Raw genomic sequence first — 26,141 nt, forward strand, 5'->3', positions numbered from 1 at the left:
TTAGCAGGTGCTGGAAATGGGAGGACACAGGCAATCTCACTGGAGTCCACACTGTATCCCTTGTGCTGTTACCTGCTATTCAAAGAAACATGAAGCCTGGCTGCATGGCTCCGTGGTTGAGCATCAACCTATGAACCAGGAGGTCACAGTTCAGTTCCTGGTCAGGGTATATGCCCAGATTTTGGACTCGATCCCAATCCCCAGCATGGGATGTGCAAGAGGCAGCCAATCAATGATTCTCTCTCATCATTGATGTTTCTCTCTCTCTCTCTCTCTCCCTCCTCTCCTCTCCTCTCCTCTCCCTGCCTCTCTAAAATATATATATATATATTTTTTTTTTCTTTTAAAAAAAGACATGAAGACTAGTGTCCTCTCAAATATAGGTAGGACTGGCACTGACAAAGTCAAAGCAGAGCGCACAGGAAAATGTCACATGGTGTCAAGTATATATTAGACATTCTGGTGTGATGTGGCACTGCAGGGAATAATCTTACTGGGAGGTCAACTCAAAGACAATTTATGCTACAGATGAATTATGAGAGGACACAATTTCTAATTTGTTTACCTTGAAAGAAAAAAGAAACAATTGCTATAGTTCTTATTTATTATGAGTATGAAATATTACAACATTGAAATCTTGGTCTTCTGTAGACACTTCTACTTTGGAGAAGTATCTATTTAGGTCCTTTGCCCTAAATTAGACTGTTTGTCTTCCTTTTGTTAAGTTGTATGAGCTCCTTATATATTTTGGAAATGAACCCCTTCTCAGAGTTATCATTGCAAACATGTTCTCCAGGCAATGGGCTCTCTTCTTATTTTGTTAATGGTTTCTTTTGCTGTGCAGAAGCTTTTTATTTTGATGTAGTCCCATTTGTTTATTTTCCCCTTAGTTTCCTTTGCCCTAGGACAGTGATGGCGAACCTATGACATGCGTGTCAAAGGTGACACGCGAACTCATTTTTTTTGGTTGATTTTTCTTTGTTAAATGGCATTTAAATATATAAAATAAATATCAAACATATAAATCTTTGTTTTACTATGGTTGCAAATATCAAAAAATTTCAATATGTGACACGGCACCAGAGTTAAGTTAGGGTTTTTCAAAATGCTGACACGCCGAGCTCAAAAGGTTCACCATCACTGCCCTAGGAGATATATAAGTAAACACATTGCTACGAGACATGTCTGAGATTTTGCTGCCCAGGGTTTCTTCTAGGATTTTTATGGTTTCACCACTTAACATTTAAAGTTTTTATCCATTTTTAGTTTATTCTTGTGTATGGTGTAAGTTGGTGGACATATAGAAGGCTAAGAAACAGATGGAAAAATGCTCAAAGTCACTGGTCATCAGAAAGATGCAAATTAAAATAACAATGAGGTTTCATCTCACACCTGTCAGAATAGCTACATCAACAAATCAATACTAGTAAATGACAAGTGCTAGTGAAAATGTGGGGAAAAGGGAATCCTACTACACTGTTGGTGGAAATGCAGACTGGTGCAGCCAATATGGAAAATAGTATGGAGTTTCCTCAAAAAATTAAGTATGGAACTGCCATTTGACCCAATGATCCCACTTTTAGGAATATATCCTATGAAACTTGAAACACCAATCAGAAAGAATGTATGCACCCCTATGTTCATAGCAGCACAATTTACAATAGCTAATATCTGGAAACAGCCCAAGTGCACATCAGTAGATGAGTGGATGAAAAAGCTGTGGTACATTTACGCCATGGAATACTATGCAGCTGTTAAAAAGAAAGATCTCTTATTCTTTGAGACAGCATGGAGGGACCTGGAGAGTATTATGCTAAGCAAAATAAGCCAATCAGAGAAAGACAAGTATCATATGATCTCACTCATATGTGGAATCTAATGAACAAAATAAACTGATGGACAAAAAAGATCCAGAGACATAGAAGCACTGAACAGACTGACGAATCTCAGAGGGAAGGCAGGTTCAGGGTTTTGGGGTGGGGTGGGGAATTAACTGGTGAACTTATATGCATATATGCATAACTCATGGATACAGACAATAGTGTGGTGAAGGCCTAGAAGGGGCAGGTGTGGAGTGGAGGAGTCAATAGTGAGGAAAAAAAGGGAGAGGTATGTTATACTTTCAACAATAAAGATAAATTTAAAAAACTTGAGATCTGCTTGAATACTGTCTTTGAAAAGTTCTTGAGACATATTCATTACACTTTTTAAACTGCAAACTGGGGACTAGCCAAAAGGCTCAGATATGTAACTTGTTCAAAGCTATACAACTTAAAAATGGCAAATAATGAACTCACATATTCCAAAGTCTTTTTTATCCAAGTCACTAAACAAAATAATTTGTCATAACACGCAGCTAACAAGATGGTAGATGGACCCCAAATGAGTAAACACTAAATTTAGTATATTCCAATTAACAATATTCTCTAATGCTTTGCCAAAAAACAAAACAAACAAAATAAAAACTAGCCCTGACCGGTGTGGCTCAGCTGGTTGTTGGAGAGTCTCCCCATACACCAAAAGGTCCAGGGTTCGGTTTCCAGTCAGGACACATACCCAGGTTGTGGGTTCCTCAGGTAGGGATTACAAAGGAAAAAAAAAATGCTAGCAGGACTCCTAACACTGGCTTAATATAAGTGACTACATGGATTTATATAATCTAATCTTGTTTTGCATGAGAGGGGATGGGGAAGGTCTCTGTGACATTAAGAAGCTCTGTAACTGTGACTATGTAAGTTGCACTGATTAGGGTTATCTGATGTGGGGAAAAACAGCATACTTTTGGTAGTGAGAAAAGAAAAAAAAAAGGCATTCAATAAAAACTATTTTCAGGTCTAAGTTGGTCTCTCTGTTAAAAATAAAATACAATATAAAATCAAGCACCCCTTTATTGCACCCAAACCATATTAGAATTAAAGTAGTTATATACAACTAATCTAAATCTACATATTTAAAAAAAGAGGAGAAAGTAAATAAGATTTGAGGACATAATTCTGTTTGTTAAGGCATCATTACTTAATGGCATGTGATAAAGAATGGGATTTTGAGCAATTCTCAAGTATGGTCCCTGTGCCAGCAGCACTGATATCATCTGGGTACCTGTGAAAATGCAAATTCTCAGGCCCTCCCAGACCTACTGAATCAGACACCCTGGAGTGTGTCTTTAACAAGCCGGCCAGTTGCTTCTGATACACAGTAAAGTTTGAGAACCAATGTTTCAGGGCACTGTTACACAGGTTTTGTGGATGGTATGGATGTGGGGAATGGAGAGCGTTTGTGAGAAAAGACAATGCCTAGGGTATGGTCACCACGGAGGGTGGCTGAGGTCATACACCTTAGCGGAACTGTGGTGGGAGGAGGGTAAGGTCACTGGAGAAGAGGAGATCCAGGAAATGGGAGGTCAACATGGTGAAGAATCTCCTGTGAGGATACTGAAATCAACAAAACTGTTTTGCTTAAAACATTCTCTCAAGGATAAAATTGAAACCCTTTAAAAGGTACTTTTGTTCTCCCCATATTTTATTATTTTACCCTAAAATAATTTTTAGGAAAGATAAATTTTGAGACTATCATTCTTATTTTAATAACATACAGTTTACTAATGGTTGGCTTAAATGCTTAACCAACTTACTAATTTTAAAAGTCCTTTTTCTAGAGTCCTCCTAATATTGTGTAAAATATTTTTTAAAATTCCTTTCATTAATTATTATTATGACTCTACAGATAAATGCTGGCTCACTCCCTTTCTTTTTTATCTGATGTGCCTACAGAATTTATCAAAAGTATAAAGAATTAAATGTTTATTACAAAATACTCACCATTATACAAAAATTAAATGATAAGAGCCAATACCTATTTAGCTTTATAAAGAAGGGAAGGAAATCACTCTTCTTAAACCCTAATTTAAATTTCAGGTATCTCAACTGTAGCCATCCAGCTATTTCCTGTTACAGTGTTGGCCATTCACTTGCCCAATTTTGATATTTAAAAAAACCAGGTTAGAGCCTGGTTGCTGTCAGTTGTGGATTCTGCTCAATGTGCTTTTACATCCATGATACTATATTTACTAGTCCATGCAGTGTTTTCACTCACATTCTACTCTTATTTTATGCAGACATTGTTGTCAAAGTAAAAATAGCATTAAAAGTGAAACGGGCATTTCATGGTAACTTGGACATCCTTCAAAGAGTGGCAAAATGTTAAGCCTCATACAATAATAGCTAATTAACTTCAGATTTCTTTAGGATTTTACTTTTATTTTATTTGTTTAATGTTGGAGTTTACAATGGTATAAAGTATGCCATTATGATTATACATTATTTATAGTAGCTGTATCCTTGAGTGTTTATTATCAGCTGTATCCTTCAATTTCCTTTTTGATTAAGAACACTAAACTTTTTCTAAGTTACAATGAATGAATTAATGCATGAGACTTTTAAAACAATGTGCTTCTAGAGCATAGCAACAAACAAAGATACATTAGTTACAGTTGATCTCAGAAGTATATAAAATAAGTTTCTAGTACAAGGTTAATTCTAATATTTCCTTTAAAATTTCCTTCTAAAGGTCTATTAAAATAAGTGCTTGTTGTATTGCAAAATCAACCCCCCCTCCTTTTTTTTTCTTTAAATAATACAGAACCTGTTGAACTTTTAGGAGGAAAAATGGCCCTAAGCTAAAAACCACAATTCCCAACGAGTAGAATGGCAAATGTAATTAAGATCTAGCCAAAGGGATGTGTTCATGTCCTTAAAAGGGAATGACTTGATGTCATCTTCATCTTCTCTTTCTACAGAATACATACTAAGTGTACCGGTTAACAATGCAGATTTTGTAATCAAAGAAAATACCATACTTTCAAGAGAAACATCAAAAGTGCTTTATTGAAAGTAATGTCCATCACTAGCTACACATTTCCCCCATCTTTCAGGTAATTTATGGCTACCGTACCAATTGAACTTTTCTTGTTTTGAGGCAAACCATTCAGAAACCCAATTTTCCACTTCTTTGTATGTTTTGAAGTGCTGCTCAGAAAGTGTGTGTGCCATACATTGGAACAAGTGGTAATCTGAAGGAGCAAGGTCTGACGAATAGGGTGGGTGGGTTAATACTTCCCAGGCAAGATCTTTTAACGTGTCTTTAACTGGTTTTGAAGTGTGTGACGGTGCATTAACATGAAGCAAAATTACTTTGCTGTGTCCTCTGGCCCATTCTGGTCGTTTCACGATAAACGCATGGTTCAAATTGATTATTTGTTGTCAGTAGCGATCGGTGTTAATGGTTTCACCTGGTTTTAGAAGCTCATCATACACCACACCTTCCTGATCCCACCAAACGCAGTGCATTGTCTCCTTTCCAAAGCAATTTGGCCTTGCAGTCAATGTTGATGGTTGACCTGGATCAACCCATGATTTTGTGCATTTGGGATTCTCAAAAGAAATCCACTTTTCATCACCAGTCACAATTCCATGCAAAAAAGACTTTCTTTGGTGCCGTTGAAGCAACATTTTACTGATGACTTTTCGGTTTTCCATTTGTCTTTCATTCAGTTGATGTGGCACCCATTTTCCTTCCTTTAAAATCTTTCCAATTGATTGTAAATGATCGGAAATTGTTTGCTGAGCAACGTTTAATCTTTCTGCAAATTGTTTTTGAGTTTGACAAGTATCTTCATCCAATAATGCTTGTAATTGTTGGTCTTCAAACTTTTTCAGTTGACCTGGATGTTCTTTGTCTTTCACATCGAAATCATCACTTTTAAAGCGTTTAAACCAGCGTTCACAAGTATCTTGAGATGGAGCATGTTCACCATAAGCTTCCCGAAGTATATGATAACTTTCAGCAGCACTTTTCTTCAAAATAAAGTAATGAATTAAAACTTCCCGCAAATGCTCTTTTTTTTTTTTTTTGGCATGAAATTTGACATTTTTAAGTGTAAAAATATCTATAATGTTAACACCTTCAGAAAATTTGACATATGAAGTCTTGAAGCTTGCTGTCAATACAACAAAACAGCATACATATTAAATCACATATATACCAACATATGTGTAACTCCATCTATTGAAAAAAATCCACATTATTAACCATTACACCTAGTAGAGGGATGGTGAGCACTGTTTATTTTGTGGATAAACCCTTGATGATAAAAATAATACGTTGTAAAGAAACTGTTCTGAACATATACATAGAGCAGACATAGCCAATCCATAGCGCCCCTACTAACCCAACCTTTTACTTCAAGAGAAACAAACAATCTGTTTGTTTAAAATACTTATTTTGTATCTTTGCCTTCTGTATGTCTACTTTGGAGAAGTGTCTATTTAGGTCCTTTGCCCATTTCTTAATTAGATTGTCTTCCTCTTAAGTTGTATGAGTCCCTTATATATTTTGGAAATTAACCCCTTCTCAGAGTTATCATTGCCAAATATGTTCTCCCATGAAGTAAGCTCCCTTTTCATTTTGCTGATGGTTTCTTTCGCTGTGCAGAAGCTTTTTATTTTGATGTACTCCCATTTGTTTATTTTCCCCTTAATTTCCTCTGTCCTAGGAGATATATAGGTAAACACATTGCTACGAGACATGTCTGAGATTTTGCTGCCTATGGTTTCTTCTAGGATTTTTATGGTTTCACCACTTAACATTTAAAGTTTTTATCCATTTTTAGTTTATTCTTGTGTATAGTGTAAGTTGGTGGACATACAGAAGGCCAAGAGACACATGGAAAAATGCTCAAAGTCACTGGTCATCAGAGAGATGCAAATTAAAATAACAATGAGGTTTTACCTCACACTTGTCAGAATGGCTACCATCAACAACTCAACAAATGACAAATGCTGGTGAAGAGGTGGAGAAAAGGGAACCCTAGTACACTGCTGGTGGGAATGAAGACTGCAGACTGTGCAACCATTATGGAAAACAGTATGGAGTTTCCTCAAAAAAATTAAATATGGAACTGCCATTTGATGCAGTGATTCCACTTCTAGAAATATATCTAAGAAACCCAAAAACACCAATCAGAAAAAATGTATGCACCCCTGTGTTCATAGCAGCACAATTTTCAATAGCTAAAATCTGGAAACAGCCCAAGTGCCCATCAGTAGATGAGTGGATAAAAAAGTTGCTGCACATTTATACCATGGAATACTATGCAGCAGTAAAAAAAAAAAAAAAAGGATGTGAAAGTATTTTCACACTAGCATAGGGAATAGTCTACATTTAAAATGAAAAATCTACCTTGCCTTGTAATGTTCTGGTTTACATAGCTATAACTATATATGTGTGTGTGATTAGCAATATCATGAGATCAAATGGTATCAATATGTGTGCACAGTCTCCTTTGAGGATCCTTACTGTAAACTGTCCTCACTTTGATGTCATGATGAATAACGTCATCTACTAGTAATTGAGATCCTATGAAATACCAAACTTGAAATATTATATAGGTATATGTTTTATATATACATATGTATTTGTGTATATTTACACATATGCATATAAATATATATACTTTTTTCATATGTTTTATTGACCATCCCTAACAATGAAAAGATATCAGATTATTTTCTGTTTTCCCCAAGTTTATTACTGTCATTGCCAGTTGCTCATAGAAAACAAGTATTCTAAAATCATATTAGGATTTGCAAAAGTTTATCATTTTAGCCAAGGGCCATGTTTGGCAGTGTTATTAAGAAGTCACAGGAATGTAAAGTAAACTAAAAATTACAGCAGCATAGCATAATGGTCAAGAACACAATCTCTACAGTCAAACGTCCTGGTTTTGAATCCCAGCTCTACCAACTATCAGCTAGTAAACAAGTTATATAATCAGTATGCCTCTATTTCCTCATCTGAAAAATGGGATGGTAATAATAGGACCTGCCTGATAGTGTGTTATGAGGACCAAATCAGTTATTATTCATAAAGTGTTTAAAACAGTACATAGCACAGAGAAGGGCTATAAAATAAGTAATATAAGGAAATATTTACAAGAAACAAATCTGATACTTATAGCATAGTTTATGCTAAAAACTCTGCAAAGTCATTCAATGCACATTTTAAATTATAAAATAATTATCTTGCAACCTGCATTTTTAAAGTAAAGAAAATAAAGAGAAACACGAGAAATAAATGGTTCAACAGGTTTCTGGGATCATTTTTCTTGTGCTTATTGTTTATCTCTGAAGGTGACCTTTTTGGGAAAATGTATGTTATTGTTCTCTGAGCTGTGTATGATTAGTTTCTTCATCACACAGGCAAATTAGGAAGGCTGCTGTGGTGCTCAGAAATCATCCGTTAAACAGAGTCAAAATTAATGATAATATTGAATTCCCTTTGTGTTTGAATTCCATCTATCCACACGCAATTATAAATGAGCTATCAAAGAAAGCTACCCATTAACCATTAATTGATAATAACTTCAGAAAGCAATTCCTATACTGCCATTGGTATCTCACCAACAACCTACTTTCTGCAGAACTTTAGCTGAAAATAAAAAGGGAAAACAAAACTTCACAAACTAAGCCTTTCTCATCCTGAGCCCTGCCATGAATATTGCCAATGCACAGAAATCAGGCTTAATATTCACAAGCTGGTATATTTAAAGGAGGCAACTGAACTATTTCTTTTTCACCATAATTTATATTTACCTTGAATAAAATAGATACAGATATTGTAACAGTACATCCCAGATTTCTACTTCCTTGTGTCAAAAGTGAATATTTTTCAATGTTAGAGTAAGTTTTCAATAAGAAAATGTCTGAACAGAGATGATATGTTCTGCACCCGAAGAAAAATAACACCTAATTATTAATTTGGGATAAGAGTGACATCACCCCAAAACTGGACTATTCTCTCCCCATGGTACTCACCTAAATGACTAAATATTCTAACCTCTGGCACATCCCACAGTAAATCCACTTTATAGTCTCCTAACTAACTGGTTCCAAACTATAAGGAAAAAGAATTAAGCACTGTCCATCTATATATATGATGTAAAGAAATTATAAAACAAATTTCAATCTTTATTGAAATAATTACAAGCCCTTATTTAAGTTTTCCTTACATTTAATTTATATTCTTCTTCCAAAAAATGACAGCTTGTGATTTTTAAAATATAATGTAATTATTCATAAGTAAAATGAGAAAGAAAAAGTAGTTACAGTGAAAATGGTCAGAAGGAGAGAAGGGAAGGGCTGGAGGGCAAGGAGGCAAGACAATGGCACAGAACTCAGGAGTAGGGTGGTTAAGCAAACATACAAGGAGCTTAATTTTAGGTTTTCTGACAGAAAAGAGAAAAGCGGAAACCATGAGATAAAAATAAGTATTTCAAATCTTCAGGAGAAAGGCAAACTTTCTCTACTATTAAGTTTTCTAAACAGTAACTCATAAGGATCTTTATATTAAAAGAAACACCCAATGCTTAAGACTCATTAAAGTGAGTGCAATTTCCAAACCAATATTTATTTATTTTTACCCTGACATCAACAGTATTCCCCCTATAAATAGCAATTCTATTGGTCTCAAATGCCTAAACTCAAAGAACATAATTTAAAATTATGAACATACAGCTTTATAAATTTATTTCACTTTCTGCATAATATGCACAGTGGCAAATGCACTTATCTGATGGTTCCATCAGTTTCATCAATGCAGTACATAAACACTGATTGACTAGATTCTATTAATTAAAATTACTAGGTCCCAAGGACACAAAGATTACTGAGACACTGTTCCTGTCCTCAAAAAGTTTAGTCTAAAGCACATATCATCACAGTAAGTAAGGAGGGAACAGGCTCTAGAGACATTTTTAGCAGAAAGAGTTGTTGGTAAGTAAAAAGTCGAGTTTGAAATTATGTAAAACTTCACCAGAAATAAATAAAACATAAGCTCTACATCAAAGTCTGGGAGTCTGCCTGTCTACAAAAACCAGGGAAAACCGCTCCATGTAAAATGAGTGTTGTCTTTTCATTTGCTGAGACATGACCAGATAGTATTTGAGAAACTGCAAGTAATTCAGTGTGAATAATATACTGAATTGTTATGGACTGAATGTTTGTGTCCCCCCAAATTAATATGTTGACCCCCCATTGAAAAGGTATTAGGAGGTGAGGCCTATGGGAAATAATTAGGATTAGATGAGGTCATGAGGTAGAGCCCTCTGTCAGGAGAGAGCTGGCTTCCTCTCTCTGCTCTCAGCCATGCGAGAATACAATGAGAAGCTGGCAGTTTATAATCAGCTAAGGGTCCTCACTAGGCCTCTACCACGCTCGCCCCCGGATCTCAGACTTCAGCCTTCAGCCTTCAGTACTGTGAGAATAAATGTCTGCTGTTTATTAACCACCTAGTCTATGGTACTTCATTATGGCAGCCCGGACTGAGTGAGACAGGATAAAAAAAAGCAAAGCTAGAAAGGAGCCCAGAAGCCAGGACATGGGCGGCTTTGCATGACGAGCTAAGATGCATGGATTTCAGCGTACAGGCCAATGTTGTTCAATTCTTTTAAAATGGAGAAACTGTTATTTAGACATAATCATACACAGGAGCCCAAGTATAGAACAGAAAAAGGATTTCCTATTTCAAGAGAGTGCAGGGGAATCAGAAAACTGGCCAGGTCAGCTTCTTAATACACAGTTTAAAAACCCTGGCTATAATCAAACCAGGGTGGGGAGAGCTCATCACAAAGGATTTAAAGCAGAAGAATCATTTGAGCAGGTTTGAGATCTTAAAATGATGACTAGAGCTATAATATGAAAATGGACTAGGGAAAAATGAGAGCCAGTTATGAGAATAAGACCACTTTAGGAAACTAGTAAGAAATAAAACCCTATAATAGGGCAGATGGTAATAAAATTTTTAGAACATCAGGATAAAGAGAAAACACAAGTGACTACCAAGAGAAAAGGCCAATTACGTGCAAAGGAGTAAGAATCAAATAATCATGATTTTTATCAGCAACACTGGATATATGACAAAACTGCTGTGATGTCTTCAACATGCTAAGAGTAAACAACTTTGAATCTAGCTACCTATAATAAAATTAAATCCTAGACAAAGTGTGAACTAAGTAAGGTCTCAAGCCATTGCTAAAAGAACTTCTATAGGATGTGCCATCGGAAAACAAAGTGCTAACAAGTAAGCTGTAGAAAACAGTGATTTCTGACAAGTTTGATTTGGCAGGTGGTACATAGCAAAATGTTGTTATTTTTACCCATTGCATAACTAGAATGACCACTCAGGAACTGCAGGATACTGAAATCCTATCACAGGCCATGGCACTGTGGAACTCACTTAGGTGTTTATGTGAAACACTGATAAGAATATGTGGTGCAGATAATTCATAATGGTAAATGAGATCTATTGCTTCATTCATAGTTCTTGAATTAAATTGAGAAGGCTAACCCCTATTTTGTAAAACTACTGTTTGGAATTCTCTGCTATTTTTTAGACAGCCTCTTATTCTAAAAAAATAATAACTTTGCTTTCCAGCCTGCTTTAGCCCGCTTGAATAATAAGGAAGATAAACTTAGTTGTCTGACCTTGTAGGCCAGAGACTAGATACGCCCATACTCTCAATGCCATGCCAGGTATATTTTTTAATTGGATAGAACTGTGTTGTTTTCAAGGCCACAGCAAGATAACCACTGAGCACACATAGGCTGGCTCTTTTAAAAAAGGGAAGTTCTGCTTGTATCTCTGCTTAGAATTGAATTCATTTTCTCTGAGCCCACCGCAGTGAGTAAAGTGTAACTCCAAACTCTCCAAGCATTGCTTGATTTATTCCGGTTTTCTGTAACAAAATCATCACCATCCAGTAATTTGTACTACTTTATTTTATGAAATCAGAGCAGGGCAGCATGGAACCAATGAATGGGAAGTGAGGATATGGAAGAAAAAAAATGTATCTGACAATAAGTTCTTCTTTCTATGAATCTTTGCCAAATAAGAAAAAAAGAGCAACTTTGGGGTCCATTAACAGTGGGTAATTTTTGTTAATTAAAAATAGAAGACTTCACACTTTTATATCAAAAAGCTCTGACACCCGATTCCAACTAGATGCCCTACAATTCAACTCAATAGTGACACTATCTACCTGTGCTTCTGATAGAAGGCCAGAGATTGGTGGATCCAACAACTCTCTGTCCTTGGGCTCCATCAATTTGCTAGAGTGGCTCACAGAACTCAGAGAAACATTTTACTGACTAGGTCACTAGTTTATTATAAGCGGAAATAACTCAGGAACAGCCAGTTGGAAAAGATGAGTAGAGCAAAGTACATGGAAAGGGCAGGGAGCTTCCATACCTCTCTGAGCATTTCACTCTCCCATCTCCCTGCTCACCACCCAGCTCTTCAAACGCAGTCCTTTTGGTTTTTATGAAAGCTTCCTTACACAGGCATGCATGAATAAATCACTGGCCTTTGGAAATTGGATCAATCTTCTGGCCCTGAAGTCAAGGGGTGGGGACAAAAGTTCTAACTTAACTGATCATATGGCTGGTTCTCCCTAGCACCCAAACTTAGGTGATTTCCAAAGGCCATCTCATTAACATAAAAAAGACACCTTTGGCCCTAGCAGGTTTGGCTCACTGGATAGAGCATCAGCCTGGGTACTGAAGGGTCCCAGGTTCGATTCCAGTCAAGGGCATGTACCTTGGCTGCAGGAACATCCCCGGTAGGGGGTGTGCAGGAGGCAGCTGATTGATGCTTCTCTCTCATCGATGTTTCTAACTCTCTATCCCTCTCCCTTCCTCTCTGTAAAAAATCAATAAAATATATATTTTAAAAAAAGAAGACACCTTTGTTTTCTCACCACTTAGGAAATTCCAGAGCTCCATGCCAGGAATGGGGTGAAAGACCAAATATACATTTAGTATAAATCACAATACCACATAAATGCTCTCTACAAGAGAGAGTATGAGTATTTGAAGAAAATGAGATCATTAAGGGTCAAAGTCCTGAAAAAAGCACAGGTTAAAGAATACATTGGCCATTATTAAAAATTATTGAGGCTTTTGTAGGTAATAAATAATGCAGGATTTAAGAAAAAGCAAAAATGAATATCTGTCAAATTTAGCAATTGTGTTGCCCTACAATGTGTTCAGACTAAAATTTCCTGAAATTCAAAATTTTGTTTAATTTCCTCATACATCTGACATCTTCATAAATCAATCAATGTAAGTCAAACCGACCAGTGAAGGGGACCAAGTTTTGCTACCCCAATACTATGCCTTTGGGAATATTGATTTTAAGCTATTTTTTTTTTTAAAGAAACAAAAGACTCAGAAAGGACCTTTGACCCTTCCCCTTTCTTGCCTAAGAGATTCAGATGGAAAGGCCTGTTCCAGGAAGGGAACCCTTACTCACCTTACCTTAGATAAGAAGGCCCCAGGCAGGGGCCAGGTAGCTAGATCCCTCAGTGTCCCATTGTTCTGGGTTGCTTAGCAAGAATATGATTACCCTGCCTGTTCCTCTCTTCCACAGCTACCTATAAATTGCCTATTTCCTTTCTCAGTTCTCCATAATGGCATATAAACCCACCAGCCCAATGTTTTTCAGGTCTCCTATCTTATGACACCCTGGCATGTATATCAGTAATAAACTTTGCACATTTTTCTCCTGCTAAACCGTCTCTGTTAATTTGACTATTAGCCCAGGGAGAAAAAGTTTTGTGTTTTTTTTTTTTTTTTTTAGCCCCCACACCACTAATTCTCACACAGAATTGACTGATATTTGTGAAATCTTGCTTTGGTTTATATTCTTTTATTTTCTAATTAAACCCTGACAACCTATTCATTAATCTACATCCATTAATTCCTTCAAGACCAAGCTTAAAATGCTCCTCCTCCCATAATCATTCCCTAACTATTTAAACTGTGACCTTTATTCTTCCCCATACACTTCCCCAATAATCTATCTCTAATCCTTGTCCTCTCTCTGTCATCTTCTCCCTTGGGTTCCTTCATAATCCCATAAATATTTAGCCAAAACTAAAGATAACTAAACCACTAACAAATAAACAAACATAAAAGAAACAAATACATATCCCACATGCTTATTACTGCTTTGTCATAAACTTCTCAAAAAATATAAGCTTTTTCCTCTACTACCTTCCCAGCCACAGAATGCTACTGCAACTCATTTGCTTAGGGGATGTTTCTCCAAGTGGACAATAAATTTAAAGTGCAGGAATTTTATTATTTTATCTTCATCTCTTCACATAAATCCAGGAAGGATAGTACAAGATCTTCAAGTACAAGAAACATAAATTTAAATATGTGTCAACTAAGATATTAAGAAAAGGAGTAAAATTTGATAAAGAAATAAATGTAGAGCAAGTTCAAAATATAACACAACTCTCCTCCTTTCTATCTCAACCTTCCTCTAGCAAACAGAGTTAGTTACACACTGGCAAGTAGTCTGCTTTGGAAATTTACACATTTATGTTGTGTTTCCTATCAACATTCTAGAGAGCTTCAGAAGAAAAGAAAATGAATCAATTAGCAAGCTTTTATTCTTATCTGCAAAGGAAGACCATTTCCTACTATGTTATTGAGGTTCATTAATATTCATATTATATTTTGAAAACAAAGAAGTATAATCTCTGTGGTAAGAAAAAGTGCATCTAATTCTAACTATGCATTGGCCCACAAATTAGATGTTTCGGGGTCTTAGAGGCTGATTAAGTTGAACCAGGTATCAGATGAAGTGAGTAAATAATTTTCTGTGGGTCATGGAAAAGAAAATCTTTATCACATATAATAATACGTAAAGACCTGACAAGCAAGAAATAATCAGTTGGACCAAAATCTTATAATCATGGATTACAATGAGAATGTAATGGTCCACATGAGGCCCTAGAATTATAAAATATTCTTCTATCCAGTACATGTACCTTTTACTTCTTCCATTTAAAGAAGGATGTTTAGAAGAATAAATTTAAAAATGACAAACCTACCAAACCTCTGTTGAAATAAATAAAAGTCAGAAAAAGAAGAAAAAAGGTATTAACAGAGAAGAACAGAAAAGGAGACAAGGGACCAGAAATTTCAATAAATTTTTGCAAGCTAAGAAGTGGTTGGTGGGGGAAGGAACTACATAGACAAGCTACAGCGAAGGCAGAACCTGAAGGGAGCTGGTCAGTTTGCCTCCCAGAATGCCTAGGAGACTCAGCAGCTTGAGGCTGCTGGTACAAAGACTAAGATGCAGTGTCCCAGTAAGTGACTGCAGGCTCTGAAATGGAGCCTTTTCCCACTCCTGTCCAGACAAACATGTATCCCTCCAAAACACCGCTCCCATCCCTCAAACAGGAGCTCATAGGTTCATTCTCTGAAAACCACTGAACTAAGGCTCCAAACCCAGAGACAATGGGCACAGTAGATGGCAGAGATGAATTATATTGTGAGACCTTCATCCACTTTCCCTGCCTTTATCCATGGATGCCATTAGCCAAATACAAAGCCCTTCACTCCACACCCTTCCTCCCAAGCCTTGTAGGAAACAGAAAGATTCATCTCTGGAAAAAAATAAATGATCCCAGAGAAAATCCTACACTTACTGCTGTCAATCTAAAGGCTTGCTCACTTTCTGACTACCTAACACTGAAGCTGACCAGGAACAAAGCCCTGTCTACATGCACAGAATCTTCAAATGTCTTCCACATCATTCTAAAAGATGGTTGCAGAACCATGGATTACCAGGTATTTCAAGAAAGCCTGCGTCATGAAAGACAGAGACTAAAAGAAACACAGGAAAATAAAATCTGAATAAAACAGGGTAGGAGGTATGGAAGTAAGAAAAAAAAAACTACAAACACCTATAATTAATATTCTCAAAAATATAAAAGTTATCTTGGCCATTTAATAAGGATGGAATCTATGAAAAAGGGAGAGAACAAAAAGAATTATTAGAACTTTTAAAAATATTATTTCTAAAATAAAAGCAGCTGGAAGATAAAGTAACTTTTCAAAGTGGAAAGGAAAGGGAAAATGATGGGCAACTTGAGAAAAAAAAAGATAAGAAAATCTAGGAGATCCATTATCCAAATATTAGAAGTTCCTGAAACAGTGAACAATGAATGTGGAAAAAAGAAAACAAACAAAAATAATAATAATGACACAAGAAAATATTCCAGAAATGAAGATTAGAGTGCTTATAAGATTAGTTTTCTTAAGAAAATATTTAGATACTAATTTTATAACATGCCACATCCCTGCCCAAAACTCACTCTATGGCATCTTTCTGCCTAGCAGTCTCCTTCCCGCACTCAATAAATAGTTTGACTTTACTTAACCAATCTGACCCTTACCTTCTAAAACTCAAACTCTTTCCACAAATTACTTATCTCCTTCCTATTCTCACAGAAGGTCCCTCAACAAAGCTCAAAGCTCCTCTTTAGACGGCTGACTCTCCCTCTGAGTTCTAGCAATTGATCCCTTTTTCCTGTGGCCTGAGCGTGGCAATAACGCTCTATCCTTTGAATTTTCTTGTGGATCCCTGAGTTCAAGTTTGAAAAGTCTTTTGGAAAAACAAAACAAAAACAAACCTATTCTAACTTTCCTAGCTTCCTGTTGGGACCTGAAACAATACAAACACTTTTATTCATGCAGCACCATCAAGTTAAATCTCCTTCTTCCCTCCAGCTCTCTGGTTCACTTCTGAACATGTTACCAAGTGTTCTTAAATGTCGCTGTCCCTCCGCTACCTCCCGTTGCCATCACAGAATGAATAAACTGCTGTCTCATGTTTTACTCTTTATTTTTAAAACAAGTTCACCCCTTACAAATATTTACAATTTAGTACAAGCATCATACATAAAGGATAGCACCTGACATATAACACACACTCAATAATTAGGTCAAATTTCGATGAAGCAACTGAGGTGGGGTTTTTTATACACATTATTTAAGGTGTATATTTTTAAACAGTGAACAAGAAATATCTTTTCATAAATTAGTTTGTCTATGCATCTAGAAGAAAAGGTGTTAAATACATGAGTAATATATATGCCTGATTATCCTTCAGAAACATAGTCCTTTATTCTTTCCTTATATCTTTAAAGCCTTGAATGTTTAATTTACCTTATAATATTATTTTGTTTTTCTGTTTGGTAAACTCACTAAAAAAACATGCAAAGAGCCCTGGCTAGTGTGGTTCATTGTCCTGTGCACGGAAGGGCCTCGGGTTCGATTTCCAATCAGAGCACATACATAAGTTATGGGTTCAGTCCCTGATCGGGGCACATATGGGAGGTGACCGAATGATATTTTGATATTTCTCTCTCACATGGATGTTTCTCTTTCTCTCTCTCTCTCTCTCTCTCATAAATAAAGACATATCCTTGGGTGAGGGTTGAGAAAAATAAAACAAACATAAAAAAGAGACATTTAGATGATTATATAAGCAGTTAGGTATCAACTTTCAAATTGTTCAATGGAAAAGACCAGGTGTTTTGCAGAGAAAACAAAGCTATTATTTCAATGATGTTAACGGTTCTTTTTTGTTAATGGTTGCCAGATAATTCATAAGAGAAACAGCCTCAAGTGAATTATAAAGGTCAATCCCTTGTGGACTGAAATAAATTGTTAAATTCAATTTAAAACAAGATTTTTAATTACCATGATAATCTACCTAGAGACAACTTCAGATTAAAAGGCCATAAACCTACGGTTTGTGGATTTGTATAGAGAATTTAACCCCTACCCCAAAGAAAACATGATGTATCTTCCCCATAAGTGAAAAATATCACCATATTAACATTATAATAGCATCTAAATGTTTCATCGACATTTGAAACATCTAAACACTACAAGTAATATTTTGTGCCTAAATTTCCTGTTAATTATCTTCACCGAAAATTTTAGAGCATAAAATAATGAAGACAGATTATACAACAGTACATTTCATACTTGTTTAACATTTGTTTGCCATTAAACAGATTTTTAAAGCCAAGAGAAAATTTAAAAACCACATTTATTTCTTATCTGATTATTTTATTTCACATAGTAAAATAAATTCTTGAAAAAAATTTAGTACACAGCATAGTATAGGAATCATAATAGTCTTTTGGGGCTGCCATACAAAATACCACAAACCAGGTGCTCATGAACACAGAAATTGATTTCTCACAATTCTGGGGGATGGAAATCTGAGACTGGGGTGCCAGCATGATTGGGTGAGGGCCCTCTTCTGGGTCACAGACTTCTTAGTGTATCTTCACATGGTGGAAAGGGCGGCAGATCTTTCTGAATCCTTTTTTGAAAAGCACTAGAAACCCATTCATGAGGGCTTCATCATCAGGACCTATTCACCTCCCAAGGCCATCATATCAGGCACTAGGATTTCAACATAAAAAATAGGCACGGGGGCTTGGGGAAACACAAGATTCAGTGCTGGGGTCCAGCCCCAGCGGGTCCAGGGGGTCCCCAAAGGCGTAGACGGAGTCGGCGAAGAAGGAATGACACGGAGACAGCGTTCAGTTGATCAGCAGCCTAGCCAGGATCTCTAGCGAAGTTCTGGTTAGGATCTGCAGCCAGGTTCTGTGTCCATGTTCTCTTGCTAGGTTCTCCAGGTTCTCCAGCCAGGTTCTGTAGCCATGTTCCCTCGCTAGGTTCTCCAGCCAGGTTCTGTCCAGGTTCTCCAGCCAGGTTCAGTTACCAGGTTCTAGTCAGGTTCATTCCAGGATCTTTTGCCATGTTCTCTCGCTAGGTTCTGTCTCTAGGTTCTGAGGCCAGTTTCTGTCCAGGAACTTTTGCCATGTTCTCTCCAGCGAAGTTCTTCTGTCTCTAGAGAACGTTCTGTGTAGGTTCTGTGCCTAGGTTCTGTCTCTCTTGGTTCTGTCTTCTTACATCTGTATTTATACCAGTTGATTCCAATCCTATCAATCTCTATTCCAAAGGTTAGGGCGTTTCTTATCTCCATTCCAGGGAGTAAAGATTATGTAGCTTAAGCATGATTGTTCGTAGTTAAAGTGATTAATTACCCACCTGGCACTTAGTTAAGAGGTTTTATTCCCTCCCTAACTTCAGGGAAAAATCCCTACCTGGGGAAACAACCTTTCTCGGAGAGGTGACCTTGGTTAAAACACATAGTGCCAAGAAGGTGAGCAAACATTTTAAGAACAGTATGCCATATATGCCAGGTCCCTTGAAACAGCAAGCATGGACCGGCTCCCGGCAATTCAGACCATAGTAGAAAGTGTAAAAGATTTGAGGTCATATGGGAGAGGCAAATGCCTACCATTATTCCCAATATATATCAATAATCATTCATTCCTAGTAATTATCACTCCCCATATGTAAAAACAACATACCAAAATTAATTCATTCACTATTTAATGCAAAAAGCAGTAATGGTGTCAGAGTTCATAAAATTTTGTAATTTAAAGAAAGAAGAAAAACACCCTCGGCACTTTAAAAAAATTAGTAAGTTTAGTTCTTAAAAACACAAATAAACAAAAATGGCCATGAGACCTAAAGTGACAATGAGACCAGTGGTACTGTAACAGTTGCCTTGCCTCACTAGTTCCATAAAATCGGGCTTTATAAACCATAGAAAAATCAAGCTACTTGGTTTATTCCTGAAAAGATTGGACCTAAAAAAGCTTCAACATTCAATGAATATTTCTGTGTGCCTACTCTGTGCCAGGCACAGCTCCAGAGATGGAGGATGCATGGTAGTATCAGCAAACAAAATAGCAAAGGCCCCTGCTTTTGTGGAGCTTATACTGACTTGGAAAAGGGATTATTTATATTAAATTTAAATCCCTCTTATTGTATACTGCAGTTACTTTTTCTCCTTTTCACTACAGATTAAAAAGAACCTTGGCTGCCATCCCATATCAAAATGTCTCTTTATTCTAGACAATATGCTCTTCAGATAACTATATTATGTGTGGCAATATTTTAGTACTTTTCAGATACACTTATAATTTCATTATTTGTAAAAAAAAAAAAAAAATGCCCTGCAAACAAGCATGCAATCCATATTTATTTTAAATATACTTTAATTAACATCGAATTAATGTTGTTAAATAACAAATACCCATAAAAATAATGATTCTGTCACAGGATTTATCATAATAAATGCTATGAATGCTACTGTATATGGAAGGGAAAGAGAAACAAGGGACATAGAAATATTATATGAGCAAAATCAAGTAAATGTTCAAGGTTTTAGATAACTTGTTATATAACCAAGTGTTTCAATGTGTAATCCAGACTTTGGGACCCATCATCCCTCCAGCCCTCTTTGAGGAGACCAGAGAGGCCTTGTGGGCTCTGCAGACTGTGAAGGGGGCCCCATGGTCAGCTAAAGGAGTACACAGGAAGCTCAGGTGGCCCTACCACAGAACAAGAGAAACAAGAATCCCCATGTCAAAGACTAGAAAGGGGAAAACCAGAAAAAGCATGTCCCAAAATGCACATGTCTCCAACACCAGATCGCATTCTGCATTCATGTGGCTCAAAAATCAATTCTACCAAAAATTTCCTTACAGGTAAAAATTCTCTCTGCATTTGCTGATTTGAAGACAGCTTTCACTTTTCTATTAACGTTTCTGATTTCTAAGCTAAATTTTTACAATGACTCAATCACTCTTTATATAAAGTTTCCAAAGTTGATAATACAACTAAGTTTGGTGCCTTTCTAACCAAACAGTTATAATCTAACACATTCAAATTTGTGGATACCCCTTTCTTAAATTTCCTCTATTGGAACATTTAAATTGTTTCTCCCACAAATATCATGTGTCTGTTTACACTATCATATTTTAAATCAAACTTTGCACACTGGATTAAAAATAAATAAATTCAAATAAAAACAAGAGGGGGGAAAAGTACCTTTAATTTGGATCCATGAAGTATTACAGATTTATCCTGCTTTGGTGGTATATACAGCTCCCATTTCCCATACTCCAGTTTTTTATATGGGTATGAAAATGGATTCCAATCATCTAAAAAATTAAAGAAAGGTTAACAATAGCATGATCAAACTGATATTTAATGAACTTCAAGTAAAGCATTCCTAGTTGTACGAAATCAAACTGCCTAAAAATTATTAAGTATTACAAGGTGTTAGTCAAAAAGTTTTACTATTTGAAAAAGTAAGTTACAATTTAGAAAAAGTAAGTTAGTCTTAATTTATTTTTAAAAGATGTATTTAAAACTTTGCCTTTTGCATCTTAATATTAAAGATTATAACATTTTCCATTATACTTTCAACTCTAATACTTCTATTAATAAATGGAATGTAAAAGAAAAAAATGGTAGGTACTTATTTAAAAAAACACCATCAACAAAGAGAGATAACATCAAAAAAACAGAAATATATTCTAGGCATGATAAGATACATGTCATGGTAGAAAAAAATGATGAAAAAAACCCTCAAAATCCTATTACCCAAAGTCACAAGCATGTGACAGAACTGAGTTAAAATCTAAAGAAATGCCTGAAGCAAGAAAGGCGGAGGTAATAAACTATAGAGGGCAAAGGAAAGGCAGGTTAAAGATCCTGGAAGTCAATTTGAACAAGACTCATGCACACACAGAAACTTATATAAGAGATGTGCCATAAAAATCACTGAGTAAAGGACACACCATTATCAAGTGAGGCTGGTTATCCCCATGGGGATAAATAAATGAGTCTCCACCTAACAATATGCCAAAGAATCGCTGTAACATAGATTAATGTTTAGATATGACAGGCAAGACGGTGCCCTCTCGGCTCCTGAGCCAAAGCAGCTGGGGATCTCAGCCTAGTCAGCAAGTTTCAGGGAAAATTCAGATTCCTCCCAGGCTGGGACTTGGGGCATCTGCTAGGGTAGCTCTCAATTCCTCCTGCTCTGCACTGCATTCATATATGGCGACGGTCTCATATTCTGATACAGAATTTTTGGACTGGATCCTGGATTCTTTGTCTGCTAGAGTCAAAGAATGAATCCACGGACAGAAGGTGGTATAGCAAAGGTGGAGATTTATTGAAGAACAAGTACAGACTCCCACATGGGGAGAGGGAAAGAGTCCCACAGAATGGACTCCCACATGGGGAGGGGGAAAGGGTCCCACCGACTTCCTGTTTCCATGGTTTATAAAGGCTGTAGTTCCTGTGTTCTGATATCCCCTCTAATTGGACAATATTCCCTTTCGAATTGGTTACTATAGTAACTCCTGAGGCCCTCCTCCCTCATTGTCCTCCTATTCCTTCTGGGCTTTCTTCCTCCTTCTTTATTTTGTAAATATAGACCTCTTGCTACTCCCAGTTCCCTTGTCTTATGTAAATGTATCTGTTGCCTCTCCCTTGTGTTATGGAAATGTACCTTCTCCCAGTCTGTAGCCCTGTGTTTTTTCCATGGACCCCAATTTTAAAAATTCCCTAAACTTGCCTATATTCCCCTGAAATTCCTGTTTCAATTCCTTACAGTTTTTCATCAAAAGAATCTCCATTAAGTTGCAACTTGCCCCTGATAAAAATGGCAGATGAATAGGCAGACTGGTTGTGCACCTCCTCCCAGGGCCAACTAAATTGGAGAACATTCACCTGGAATTACCAACTGAGGTCCAGCTGAGGAGACATATCAAAGGAGGACAGAAAACACCTTCTGTAGAAAGGGATGGTCATGAGAGGAGCTGACCTAGTGAAAGGGCGAGGGCTACTCTCTCCATCTTGCACCGGATCCTCCATTTTTGGTCAGCAGCCATTAGCCATGTGCTCAGCACGGAGCTTCTTCCCGGAAGCCCAAGCCTCTGCTAGCCACACCTAGGATTTCTTTAAACTAACCAATGATAATCAAGGGAAGTGCACGCCATAGACACAACCACATCCTGTGTAACAAGACCCCAACTTGCGCTTGGCCAATTGGCAGGGCACACAATCCTCTCTCCTCCCCTTACTCCAACCCCCCTATAAAACCCCTTTCCCCACAGAGCTCTCTCTCTCTCTCTCTCTCTCTGCCTTCTGCTGCTGCATCGGCGAGTGTGGTGGATGGGGAGCTCGAGCTAGCTCGAATAAAGATTCTTTTGCTTTTGCATCAGACTCGGCTGGCTCCCTGGTGGTCTTTTGGGGATCCTGAAATCTGGGCTTAACACTAGCTCCCGGGGTGGAAGCCTGCAGGCCCAGAGAGGAGGGAGCACAGGACTATGGGAAGGTCTTTTCCCTCAGAAGATACAGGCCTGGAAACCAGGTGGGCTCCACAGACCAGAGTATCAGAGCCAAGACCCTTGGCCCATGAAATATCCAGCTGTGAAAGGCAGCAGGGTTGCTGGCCGCAGTGGAGTCTAGAGCCAGTAGACCAGAGCCAGTGGGAGAGAAAGCCACAGTGCCTGAGGAGAGACTGGGGTGGGAGACCTTGCAGGGAGACATGGAAAAGCAGACAAAATGGCCATCCTCCCTTTCCCCCCTCTCCAGAGGAGCTAGTTGCTCCCAGTAGCCACAGGGCAGGAAAAGAAATAAATCCATCCTAGTAATACAGCCTGCCCTACCCTCAGGAGCCCTGCTTGCCACACTCTGCATTTTCAGCTTTTCAGAAGAAACAAAAGCAGAGACCAAGCCTACCAGTTTGAACAGTCTCTGGAGCCTCAGCGAGTGGATTGGGGGAGGGGTCTTCGGACCCACTGTCCTGGGAATCAGACTAGCACTTTCCCCCAACAGGAGAACTGATAAATATTCCAGGTTTACAGTGACCCTTCTGGTCTCCACGCAATGATCTCTGCCGGCAGAGGGCAGAGTAATATTCGGGGCCACTAGCAGAGGACAGCTCTGGGACAGGGAAGCATGCCCACCACAATCCCTGAGTGCTAAACAGCACCTCCCTCAGCTAAAGCCCTTTAAAAAACAGACTTTTGAGTGATTAAGATTAACAGCTGGCTTGCAGGAAAAAGTAGGCAGAGGTGAAGCCCTGGGAACAGGGACTGTTTCTGGGCCCCATGCAGCTAACAAGCCCATTTAACATGGCAGATTGGTCCCTCCTGCTGGCAGCCAAGTCCTGAAGAGACAGATAAAACTGTGGATGAGGATGTGGGGATCTTTTGGAATTTCAAGCAGGTTGTTGAAATCCAGAGGACAGTTTCTGTCAGAGTTTAGCACCTAAGTATCCCATAGGAAGCACAGAATTGGCAGACAAAAGAGTGGGATTGAAAGCAAGTCCCCCTGGGGCACTAAACTCAACTGAAACAAACTTGACTTCACTTTTTTTCCTTTTTTCTTTTCACTTTCCCCCCCCATTTTTCTACTTTTTTATTTTTTCTTTCATTTTTTTTCCCTTTTCAAAGTTATCTTCCTTATCTATATGCTTTATTGATTTGTAATTATTCTAGTCTCTGTTATGTTCATGAATCTAATTTTCCTCTTCCCTTTTCCTACCCAATTTTTTCTTTTTTCTTATTTTCATTATTCAATTTTCTTCTATCTTTGCTTCCTCTCTTTTCTTTTTCTCCTGCTTTCTCCTCTATTTTCCTTTTCAAATTATTTTCATTGTCTTTTCTTAAACCTTCCTTTATTTTAAACACTTTTACTTCCTCTATTCCCCTAATTATTTACTATTACTTTCTTTATTTTGAAGTATGGTACCTATTTGCTTTGTTTAACAATGGACAGGTTACTTTGATTTTCTAAATTGTATAAGTCATCCCATTCGATTGAATGCCTTATTGATTGTAACGTGACTATCCCATTGATTGTGATCTTACTGGTTTTAGAAAGCACATTCTTCTGTACCTGGGAAACAGGACAGCACAATTATCCTAAATTGTTTTAGTGGCCACAGATAATGCGTTCCAGTTGACTCAGTGGTCCCAAGACCAGGACAGCGCAATTATTCTAAATTACCTCTATGGCTCTAGATTATGAGTTCCTGGCAACCCAGTGGTCTCAAGACCCGAGGGCTCTAGATAAGGTGTTTCTGTCAATTCAGTGACCCTGAGACCCAAAACTGTAATTAACATGCTTAATTCTGCTTCTGTAAACTGCTTTTTTGCAAACCAGGTTCCCCATTCCAAACCTTGAGATGTAATCAATACCTTTGTGATCTTTGCCTATATAAGTCTGGCTTTGTCACCAACTTATCATTATGAGATTTGGGAATGACCCCTCATAGTCCCGGATTGCAATAAATGTGACTCTTTAATTTGACTTCTTGAGGCATACTTCTGTGATTCGCGGGGTACGTTACAACAATTTCAGCATTACATCTACATATGACACCCTCCCACACCCTCACTTTTTGGCTGTTTTTTATTTGTGCTTTTGTTTGTTGGTTTGATTGCCTTGTTTTCTCATATTTTTTCTTTCTTTTTTTCCAATCATTCTTGCTCTCTTTTCTCTTTCTTAATTCTATCTTCTCTGATGGTTGCTTTTGTGGGTGCTGTAGGCGTCTTGTGAACATTTCTGTTTTCTTTCTTCTATTTTGTATTTTGTTGTGTTGTATTTTGTTCTGTTTAGTCAGCATCTCCACAAAAGCTTGAATGACTTGGTCAGGGATGAGCCACATAGTCAGCCAACTGAAGAGCAGGCTCAATCCACGAATGGGACAGTAAAATTCAAGACCCCCTTACAACAGGAGAACCCCCCAAAAAAGTAAGGGGCTTTCCTAGAGAACCCAGTTCAGGAGATCTAAGAGACTGCACCATTGGGTCCCACAAAACACCTACTACATAAGACCACTCCACAAAATCTGGGAGGTATAGCAGTTTGATCTAATACATAAAAAAAAGGAACAGCAAAAATGGGGGGACAAAGAAACAACCCCCAAATGAAAGAAAAGGAGAAATCACCAGAAAAAGAACTAAATGAAATGGTAGTAAATAATTTGTCATATAAAGAATTCAGAGGAATGGTAATAAGGGTGCTCAAACAATTCAGTGAGAACTACAAGCAACTTTGTGAGAATTAGAAGGGTCTACATGAGAGCTACACCAACATGAAAAGAGAGCCTGAAACATTAAATAAGAATAAATAGGAAATGAGGAATGACATATAAGAAATTAAGAAATCCAGGAAGGATTCAAAGGTAGATTAGAGGGAGTTGTGGACGAAATCAGCGAATTCAAAGACAAGGTAGAAAAATAAACAACCATTCACAGGAGCAAATGGAAAACAAAAATTAAAAAGCAGGAGCAAAGGCTAAGGAAGCTTTCAAACAATATGAAACTTAAT

At 37.4% G+C, this 26,141-nt stretch overlaps 1 protein-coding gene across 1 annotated transcript in view; it reads right to left on the reverse strand.

The window, feature by feature from the left end:
• Window positions 1-26,141, reverse strand: part of GBE1 (1,4-alpha-glucan branching enzyme 1) — a 359,283-nt gene that overhangs the window by 202,943 nt on the left and 130,199 nt on the right. Inside the window, exon 3 of the mRNA XM_036353073.1 lies at window positions 20,835-20,947. Within this exon, the coding sequence (XP_036208966.1) occupies window positions 20,835-20,947 (113 nt within the window). The remainder of the gene's footprint in view (window positions 1-20,834; window positions 20,948-26,141) is intronic.

Source organism: Myotis myotis, unplaced genomic scaffold (assembly GCF_014108235.1).
Source record: "Myotis myotis isolate mMyoMyo1 unplaced genomic scaffold, mMyoMyo1.p scaffold_m19_p_2, whole genome shotgun sequence".
In the NCBI taxonomy this organism is placed as follows: Eukaryota; Metazoa; Chordata; class Mammalia; order Chiroptera; family Vespertilionidae; genus Myotis; species Myotis myotis.